We start from the raw sequence: 10,765 nt of genomic DNA, 5'->3' as shown, positions 1-10,765 counted from the left end.
CCAAGAATTTTTTGGCCATAAAGGAAAAAAAGTGCTTCAGAACTTGCATGAAAATAACCACATTTTAAAGTTTTCTTCTGTGTCAAAGTAATTCAGTGATAGTTGTGCGTACACCCACGGGCACACTGCAAACAGGATCAGCCAATAGCCAATTTGGCACTTTTAATGGTGCCAATTTGCCAAAATGTAAATGAAATTAGGCTGAAAAAAAGTTGCTGATCGCATCAGAATTCACTAAATCCATGGTTTCCTCAAGTTGCAAACAGCTTTCACATTTGTCAAATGACCAACATCAGAGCCCGGATAAGATTTTACAGCAGGTTTTATTTTGAACATACTTTCATATACAAACCAGTGACTGAGAAAATGGCTCATTTGACGCTGTACTCTACACGTACAACATCTTGATTGATTTGTTTTTTTTAACCCAGGATCACAGTTTACAGTAAACTGGAATTTGCAGGACATTTCTCTTCCCTCAGTGTTGGATGATTAGCTCATTATTTCAAACAGTCCTACAGTACTGCACTAATCTCCTGCTAAACACTGGACTACTGTAAATATCTGGACATGATACATCACTTTGTAGCCGAGCATGTCCACACAATTGGGGAAAACTACATACAGTACAAGCCAAACAAGAGCAAACTGGCCAAAATCAATTGGTTATTCCTAAAATGGACATCTAGAACCAAGTTTGAATTGTAATTATATAACCAAGATGGTTTACTTTGGACACTTATGTTTGTAATCTTACTTATGAAGTGTACAATAACTTGAATCTAAAGGACAGGCATTATATTTGATGGTCTGTATCACTCTACCAGATTTGCCCTGAAATGCACAAAATTGATTCCCCAACCACACTTATCAAAAAGGAGCACTCAAACTCACGCTGCACAGTAAATTTTAAGACTGAATATATATTTTGTTTATTATAAGCATTTGTAATTTTACATCCAATGTTAAAATCGACAACATTGTTACAACCAGTTCCGTTTGTCCGCCGTCCCCTCCCTCCCTGTTCCCCAAAACAAGCTTGTTAAAATAACATTTTTCAAGACCTTTTTAAAGCAAAGGCACATTTGTCAATACGTGTTTTTAAAAACGAAAATAAAGGCAGGCCAGCAAGCAGAGTCAGTCTGGGAAGCAGAGAAGAAGACGTGAGAGGCTTCCACGACAGCTCCAGCGAGCCTTCAGTACCCCACACGTCTGGAACATCACAACACAAAACCTGACTTGGAGTAAAGGGCCCGGACCTGGTTTGTCTGAGAGGGAAGGTCAAGGGCCAGAGGGATTTGGGATGAGCGTGAAGTCACAGGGGCAGAAGACCGGCTCGAAACCTCATTTCTCCACTCCACACTCTTTAACACTTGTCCTGAGCCTCCTAGCTACGGAGGTTAAGATTTAGTCTGTCTGTAGAGGGGGCGGCACTGTGGCCCGTCACACCCAGGCCTGCCTGGATGGTAGATGGGAGACTAGAGAGCAGTTCTCCTCCTGACTGCCCTCCCTGCCGATCCCTCTATGGAGAGTCATGGCCCGTTTGAGGCTAGCGGCTACATAGTCTACCAGTCCGACATGAAACCAGTGGGCTGTGAGAGGTGGGACTGGACCAATGCCTAAAGGTCCTTCCCCTCCCGTGTCTCTATTGGTCCCTGATGATGGGAGGCTGAGTCAGAGAGCAGGGCTGCAGGGAGAGAAGCAGCGCCGCGTCATACAAACACTTTGGCAAGAGCGTCCGCCCCAGCGCTGGCGATGTAGCATTTAGACGGATGAAACGCCACATCGTGGATCGACTCCTCGAACTTCTTTCTGTGAGCCGTGAACTCCTGGATGCAGGTTTTACTCTCCAGGTTCCACAGTCGGATAGAGCAGTCGTGGCCTGCGGAGCAGACGATGAGTTATAAGAGGTACAAGGGGAACAGCACTTCAAAAATGTCACTTTTAGTGATATCCAACAGAAGTGCAATAAGTACTGTTGGGAGTAACACGTGCTCCTGTGCTTCTTTTGGCAGTAACTATAAATCTAACAAATTACTTTTTCAAATTAAATGATGTAATTACAATGAGTGAAATTTAAATGGGTTTGATACTTGTTACTTTGGTCTTAAGTGAAAATAGTGCACAACTGTAGAGAATAGCAGGCAAACACAGCCTTACCCCCAGATTTCAGGTTTATAGTCTAACATCACTAACGTCTTGCTTTTCGTCATAGTGACTGTGATGTTTGTAATACAAACTCATCAAATGTAGTTATTTGTTACCAACTGTAGAAAAGCTGGGTTACAGTCACAGTCTACTAATCGTACTGTCTAACAAGACAATACAAGTGCAGCTGACAGGTAAAACGCTAGTCACTTGCTACCCCCTGGTGGTCGGGAGTCTTAAAAAAACCTATGACATGGGTAGAACGATATATAAAAACTGAGTGTCATCTTGTCCCACAGTAACACTAAGATAATACACATATGTGTGCATTGAGAAGGGAACTGAAGCAGACACTAAAATGAAAAGCAATGCAAAGTAACTGAGTAACTAATTACTTTTAAATGCAGTAATTGGTAAAGTAAATTAATTACTCTATTAATTACTCTGATTCATATACACAGTGATCAGGTAAAAAACACTCACCACATCAAGACTTGAAAAATAACAATAACATTATTAAGAAAAAATAACAACCACAGTTATGTTTAGACACAAGGAGACAGAGGTTGAGAGGGACTTACTGCCTGACATGAGATAAAGTCCATTAGGGTCTACAGCTAAGCTTGTGACAGCATCCAGGTGAGCCACCATGGAGTGAATCAGCTTCCCGCTGTTGTTGTCAAAGAACTTGATGTGTCGGTCCTCCTGTGCAGTGATGGTGATGGGAAGAGTTGGGTGGCTGAGGACCTTGTTGATCTGACAGGGGGTGCCTGGTTAAAAAGAGAAGCACCAGTAAACATCACACAGAAGAAGGCGGACTCATCTGTGTGAGTGAAATCACTCGCAACAAAAATCTGCTCTGGGAAATAATGATACTCTTTGTGTGGATGTTAAGCATGTTAACTTTAGCTTTTTAAACAATTTGGCATCACCTCACATGTACCAGTTTGTACGTGATGGAGACACCAGTGCTTGCTGGTAAACACCTTAGTAACACTTGACAGATGTGCAAACTGAACATTATTATGAACCATTAGGTCTTATATAACTCTTGTACCAGTGACCTTCCTGGCACTTAAGCTGGAAGTTTAAAATTAAATCCCAATATAGACGGAATAAAACTGAAAAACAATGGGAATTGTGGGTGAGAATGTGTTAATCCTTTTTGCCATATAATCAATTGAAAACAGTACAAAGACAAAATACTGAATATTTTACCTCATCTTTTTCATTGATTTTTGTAAATATATGCTTATTACAGTGTCCCAACTCTTTTGGGTTTTCTTATCAGCCTTGAAATCACTGGAGAATTTTACTGATCTGAGGTCTAAATGCTACCTGGCTCTAAATTGGACTCCAAGCTGAGGACCAGCTGGCGCGTCTCCATGTTGAAGAGGCCAATCTGGCCGTTTGTGAAGGATGTGACCAGGTGGGCCGGTTCACTGCACACCAGGTCTACTGAGGAGGGAACTCCTAGCTCTTGTACACAGAAAGACAGATACATGTATGTTATATCATCTATTCAATAAAGCAAACATTGAAGAGAGAAAAAAAATTCCTAGTAGGAGTTTGAAGTCAGTACTTTTGTCTTCGTTGAATACTGCGAGGGCAGGGGAGGTGGTGTTGGCGTCCCACAGTCTCACGGTCCCATCGGCAGAGCAGGAGAGGAGGCGTTGGTGTGCGCTGCTATACACCAAACCCCAAACTGAGTCAGTGTGTCCACACAATGCTCCACGCAGCATTGATGGGTCTGCCACAGTGAAACACAAGACCACACGTGTCAGTTACAATGATTGATAACCCTCAGGTTTAAAGGAGACAGATCCCGCTGTTTACCGTAGGAGTCGTATGGGTCGATGTTCGGATTGGGGGTGTTCCAGCACTGGATAGTCCCGTCAACACCTCCGCTGAAACACTGCTCCCCTGTACTGCTCATCACCACGCTCAGTACTGCCCCCCTGTGGTTCAAATAATGACGAATTATCATTTAAAGCCACACTAAAACAGAACAATGGTTTTCATTTATGTGCAGTCTTTTTACCTGTGGGCCCTGAAAGTGTAGATCGGTTCCACATCTAAAGATGCACTCCTGTGGATAAACAATGTGTTCATTAATGTAACATACTAAACCAAACAGCAGTGCCAACGTAATACTATGTGTCTATAATTGGCGTTATTATTATTGATTAGCTACCTTAACTCTGATATGACGTCATCTCTAAAAATAAACACACCACATCACTACAGAGCGTGTGTGGGCTGCAGAGTTGGGACGTGACATTATGAGTCTTGTGGAGCACAGTGTTCTCAGTTCTTTGTCACATGGGGACAGTTTCCTGTAGCTGAATCGTGTGACAGTGCAGCAACAAAGACAAGCTATCCTGCGTATGGGACTGCAAGCAACAACAGAGCTTTCCTTTCTGATGATGCTCAGTCTGCTGCCTCAGGAACAAAGTGAGTGAACCAGACACACAGCTGTCTGAGTATTAGTGTCTCCAACAGAGCATGTAAGTGAGGAATGGACAGCTAATCGATGAAACAGTAAATTTAAAGCTGCTCCTTTTGGCTGAGAAAAATAGAAATCGATGAGAAATGGGTCTGGGCTGTACCGCAATACTGTATCGCAGGTGTTCAACTAGCGAGGACATGCTTACTTTTTGGCAGGAGCTGTCTTTTGCAGGTTCCACATCTTGAGTGTGTGGTCCTCTGAAGCAGTGATGAGGACGGGCTCCACTGGGTGAAAGGCCAGAGCTCGAATCCCATCGAAATGGCTCCGCAGAGTGAATTTGGGGTTCCATGTTTTTCTCATGGCGTCCTTATTGTTGCCAATCTGAGGAGAGGACATCTAATCAGAACTCCATGTCCAAAATAAAAAAAAAATGGTAGCAGCCTTACTACATATAATCAGTTGTAGTACAAAGTGAGATTAAAAAAAAAACCTGAATGACAGTGTGATATGTTTCTGAATTTTGGGGTGCTGTTTTTTAAATATTTTTATAATATATATTTATATATTATTTTTTTATTTTTTGCCATCAATGCTTTGTATATCTTATATATAAACATCCTTTCACTACTTTTTCTGTAAAAACCTGCAATCACACTGAGATCAGTCTAGCTTTAGAATCCATGCTACAACCTATATCTTCCAGTATTACACATTCAAAGCAGCTTCCCTGACACAACTATAAAAATAGTTGTTTGAGACACAAATGGAAAGTTTTCAGCATGTGATGTGACTCTGTAAATCTGCTGCAGATCCGAGGCGGAGGGTGTGAAGGCTGTTTTTCAGAAGGCTCCAATGTTAACATGGACAGAAACAGTTTCCCCAGCGACACAGTCCCATGGCTGTTAAAAACCATTCTTCCTCTTCCCACTCACATCGTACGCCAGGCTGTCGGCCTCGTTGGCCACGGTGAGTCCAGCCAGCTCCCCCAGGCCCAGCTCGCTCTCCATGGCCTCCTCTGTGCCCATAATGAACGACTTCCCTGACGTGGGCGGGAAGGTCAGCGCCTCGACTGGGGAAAGAACGAATAACTAAATACACAACCACTGTCCACACAACGAGCCTGGGATGAAGAGCAAGTCTAACAAAGAGTTAACATTTCACTGCAACATTCTGCTGGTGTTGCTCGAGCACCTTCATCTGGCCGGTTCCCGTCGTGTTCATTGAACCGGACCGCGTTGGGCCGGGACTGAGGGGTGGATGGAGGCTGCATGTGGGACAAGTCCTCCGCATCTCTCAAGTTAGCCAGCATGTCCTGCAGCTTGGACCGGTTTGGCCCTGGTTAACGAGTCAGGTCAAAGGCGTTACCAAACAGACAAACAGTGATGGACAGTCGAGGAAAAAAAATGAAAACAAGAAAACATTTTATCACACACAGAATGAAAATGGAAGGAAAGGCAGCACTGAAAGGGAAGAAAATAAAGTAATAAATGATAGTATGCAAAAGAAGAGGAAATGAAGGGAAGTCAACACCAGAGTCCTTGTTAGATGAGTCGAAGAGGCAGAAAAGGTGCTGAGGCACGTTCATCTTCAAGTGTGGGCTGTGTGAGAGAGGACTGTAACATGCAGCTGGATTTTGTGACGTCTCAGCCAGGCAGAACCATTTAGGGAACCAATTATGGAGGTTTGATTTTTTATTACAAGCATTTTAACACATGTGGGCGCTTGGAATAAAACCTTGACCTTGGTGCAAAGATATGCAGCATACGGAAGGCACAACTGCACGAAAAAAAACGTCCAACAGAAAGAAAATCCCTAACAGGTCTCCTGCTGATCTCCTCCACCCGCCCACAGAAGTGATGACACACCAACACAGCGTGATGAACAAAAATAGAAAGTGAAGTGTAGAAAGCTGTGATGCAATCAAATCAAGAAGAAAGCCAGATGAACTGAGCTGTTGATCTCAAGGCTGAAAAAACAAAAATACAAAAAAATAATATTAAAAAAAGCAGCAATGGAGAGCTTTGGTCTCATAAATGTAAAATCGAAGCCAGCCAGCGCATGAGGTTACATCTGAATTGGGCTGGGTAGTACTCAGCCGAGTCACTGGAAAAGCTTTTAACTGCTATCAAGTTACAACAGCAGCAAAATAAATGATTACTGTAGTATCGACATGTCTGACAGATAAGGATGAAGATGCTTGGTAATTACATTATTATGACTGGTGAAGACACTGATGTAGGAAACAGGTGACTTTGGAGACTAGTGCTAACCCACATGGGACAAAGAAGGATGTGTCATCATGACTAACTGTAACATTAATCTGTGACATGTGACGGGCTGGACGAGATGATAGTGTGGATATAAATTAAAACATTCACAGGACAGAAAAACATGCATCAAGCATTACAGTGGGTCTGGGTGGGAAATAAAGGCTTGTGCAGTACATTTACTTGAAGACAGAGGAGACATTCGGTATGAATTGACAGACAAAAGGACAGAGAAATGCCAAGTAGAAGGCCTAATAAGGAGCTAAAGAAGGAGATGAGAAAAACAGTGAAGACGTTTTGTCTTTGATTTGAGGCTTTTTTGGCTGAACTCAGGAAAGTCTCTACAGAGAGAGGAGGAGGAGGAGGAGGAGGAGGGAGGCAGCAACGCCTGACGGGACTTACTCTTAACCCCCTTTTTCCCCTTGCGCTCCTTTTTGTACTGCTCCTTGAGTTTGGTTATCAGGCCCGGGTCCACGTCCCAGGCCTCAGAAATGGGACCTTGCTCGTCCTTCTCTACACAGGGGGAACAAAACCAGACCAAGAGGCTGTTGAGGAACTGCCCTGGTCGAGGCTTGAGAGGCCTGGCAGGGTGGGTAAGGTGTGGAGACCTCTCTCGGACCCATACTCTGCTGGAGGTTTCTCGCACCTCCAGGAGACAAGGCCTCCTGGAGGTGTGAGAAAGGCCTCAAGCCTTTAGGACCTGAGATAAGCATCTTTTCTTTAAGCAGGCCACTGCCACCTCAGTAGAATCAGACTGTCTATAACTGGCAGGAGCATTCACAGCCATCCTGTTTAATCTCTTTAGCATTTCTATTGGAAGAAGTGAGAGTGGTGGGAGGGAAGTTAATGCCATGTGGGGAATTCTTTCATTTGAATGAGTCTCGACAAATCTAATCATAGAAGCCACACCGTGAAATCTCTGCGATAATCAAATTGCTGTATGAGTCAAACCCATGTTCAAATACAAAAAAACACCTCATCATGACATCAAGTCCATTTTTTCTGGCTCTAGTCTAGGGACCAGTGAGACTCAAAGGGTGTCAGGTTGATTTGACGACACACAGGAGTGGAAGAGACATTGTGGTCACGGGCTGGCTATGGGAACACACAGTGGAAGAGATCACAAACTATGGGTTAAACAGAGAAACTCCAAACATCATGATTTATGACCACAGCATGATAAATGGATGACGAGTACTCTGTGCACAGTCACCAAACTATGAGAAGATGTCAACTTTAGAAAAACAGGCAAATTATAAGATTACAGCAGAAAATAATTAGCAGTATTTTCTAGGGATGCACGATAACTGTTTTTTAAAACCGATACCGACAACCGATAACTTTCAGCTCCTAAAGGCCGATACCGATAACCGATAACACACACATATACCTAACATCATGAGATCAATACCACGAACAAAACCAAAATCAGTTTTGACTCTTTAAATGAAGAGATATTTATTTTTCCAATGAAATACTATTGGTAAGCCTCTCAAACATGTTCTTAAAGCTATCAAACAAACCTATTTGATATCTCACATCAATTTAAATAAGGTGCATTACTTACTGATATAAAAAATAAAGGCCCCTTGAAATGATGCAAATACATGCATCAGGATTACAAACTGAAAAAGTGTATTCCAGAAGTTTACAAAAAATAAATATACATAGAAAATTAATGCACTGGCACAAGTTAGATTCAAACATTTCTATTTAAACAAACTGAAAAAGTGCATTCCTCAATGACAACAAAAATAATGCACAGTGCATATTGTACTGACAGAAGTTAGAAGACGGCACTCTTAAATACTCAATTCTGATTGGTCAATCGCGTGTTCCTAACAGTCAGACTAAAGGGGCAATCCCTTAATGTACCAAGCTGAATAACACATCGCCAGCTGATTTGAGAGGCAAAATATGGAGCATTTTCCGTACATTATTTTTAATTTGTTTGGAGAGGACCAAACACTTGGCTGGAGAATGATGTCCCCAGCAAAAAAGATGAGGAAAGTAAAGAACAACGCTGGACCGACAGCAGGAGCGATATTAAGACACAAAAGACTTGAGGACGCAGAGATTGACCAGACTGAAGCCGACAGACACGAAAAAAACACCAAGAAAAACAAAGCATGGACGATCGGTCTGGTTATTCGTAACAAATGTTCCAAGCGAGTTCCACTAGGAGTGAGAAACATGTTAGATGTTCCAACATGTGCCATAACATGTTGGAAAAGAAGCACTTCATTTTTTACTTTGATTACTTGGAGGCAAAGTTACAGAAACAGAAACTGAGCTGTTAGATCAAATGTAAAGAAGTTACAACCACTTCCTGTCAGTTTTCACTTCTGATAAACTGGAAATATTTCATGTTAAACCCTGTTACCGTGGTTACTCAGTGTGATCTGTGATGTCACAGTGTTGTCTGTGATGTCACTGTGACAACACACTGACATCACACTGTGACATCACATCACACACTGACATCACACGGTGACATCACACGGTGACATCACACAGTGACATCACACAGTGACATCACACGCTGACATCACACGCTGACATCACACTGTGACATCACCTCACACATCACACGGTGACGTCACACGGTGACGTCACACGGTGACGTCACACGGTGACATCACCTCACACATCACACACTGACATCACACTGTGACATCACATGGTGACATCACACGGTGACATCACACGGTGACATCACACTGTGACATCACACTGTGACATCACACACTGACATCTCACAGTGACATCACACACTGACATCACAGACAACACTGTGACATCACAGATCACACTGAGTAACCACGGTAACAGGGTTTAACATGAAATATTTCCAGTTTATCAGAAGTGAAAACTGACAGGAAGTGGTTGTAACTTCTTTACATTTGATCTAACAGCTCAGTTTCTGTTTCTGTAACTTTGCCTCCAAGTAATCAAAGTAAAAAATGAAGTGCTTCTTTTCCAACATGTTATGGCACATGTTGGAACATGTTACATGTTCCAACATGTGCCATTTCTCGCTCCTAGTGGAACTCGCTTGGAACATTTGTTACGAATAACCAGCGAACTGTCTCCTTCGGAAACTCTGAAGAAGTCTGAACTCTGTTTTCATAAGCACGCTGTGCCGCACGCTGCATTCAAGGTGTAACGTACATTCCCCCGTTCCCTCGTTTGCCAGTCGTTCTTTCGGCCTATTTAAGTTCATGTTTCTATTTTTTGTGTGTAACGTGAAGAAATACAGCGAATGTTAATTCAAGTCAGCAACTAGTAAAATTATGACCGAGTTAATGAGTTGTTTTCTGGCATGAGGGGGTATTCTTGATTTTTCCCAGTGAGAAAGAGTTTTTCTGATTATGCTAACGTCACTTGAACGCAGCATTCACTGCAGGCCATTCGGGTCTCATAGTGGGAGCGAGGCACTGCCGTGCTGACAAAAACACATATGTTATCGGGGCTGTTCGTCATGATATCGGACTTATCGGAATGACGTCATAATTTCCTGTTATCGTATAATTATCGTGCATCTCTAGTATTTTCAATGCCTCTGAAACTTGTACATTACATTTGTAGATAAAAATGGAACATTTTGATATTGTTAATATTAATATATCTGTGTTGTCGATATGGTACTTTTTTCATGCAATGTCTACTTCACTCTGCTCTCGACTGATCTATGACTCACCCCAGTCTGTGCCGTCCCCGTTGCCTCTGGACTCTGGCGAGGTGTCCATCTCATCAGGGCTGGACAGGAAGTCAAAGCCCTTCAGTGCCTCCTCTGTGTCAGGGTCCTCGCTGGTGTCCATACTGGCCGGCGACGATGAGGGCTTCTTCCTCAGGATCTTGGGAAACAATTGAAAGTCATTCTGAACAGTTCAGAGACAAC

General features: G+C 42.8%; 1 protein-coding gene across 1 annotated transcript in view; it reads right to left on the bottom strand.

The window, feature by feature from the left end:
* Positions 1 to 304: 304 nt before the first annotated feature.
* Positions 305 to 10,765, bottom strand: part of LOC121613854 (striatin-like) — a 30,305-nt gene continuing 19,844 nt past the window's right edge. The window contains exons 7-17 of the mRNA XM_041947529.1: positions 10,565 to 10,721; positions 7,267 to 7,377; positions 5,789 to 5,932; positions 5,530 to 5,666; positions 4,803 to 4,978; positions 4,190 to 4,237; positions 3,985 to 4,106; positions 3,731 to 3,898; positions 3,487 to 3,627; positions 2,730 to 2,918; positions 305 to 1,882 (exon numbers count right to left, since the gene is read on the bottom strand). Coding sequence (XP_041803463.1) covers positions 1,713 to 1,882; positions 2,730 to 2,918; positions 3,487 to 3,627; positions 3,731 to 3,898; positions 3,985 to 4,106; positions 4,190 to 4,237; positions 4,803 to 4,978; positions 5,530 to 5,666; positions 5,789 to 5,932; positions 7,267 to 7,377; positions 10,565 to 10,721 — 1,563 coding nt within the window. The 3' untranslated portion in view covers positions 305 to 1,712. The remainder of the gene's footprint in view (positions 1,883 to 2,729; positions 2,919 to 3,486; positions 3,628 to 3,730; positions 3,899 to 3,984; positions 4,107 to 4,189; positions 4,238 to 4,802; positions 4,979 to 5,529; positions 5,667 to 5,788; positions 5,933 to 7,266; positions 7,378 to 10,564; positions 10,722 to 10,765) is intronic.

This window comes from Chelmon rostratus, chromosome 11 (genome assembly GCF_017976325.1).
Source record: "Chelmon rostratus isolate fCheRos1 chromosome 11, fCheRos1.pri, whole genome shotgun sequence".
In the NCBI taxonomy this organism is placed as follows: domain Eukaryota; kingdom Metazoa; phylum Chordata; class Actinopteri; order Chaetodontiformes; family Chaetodontidae; genus Chelmon; species Chelmon rostratus.
The sequence above is the reverse complement of the archived record's forward strand: the minus strand, read 5'-3'. Positions and strand labels throughout refer to the sequence as shown.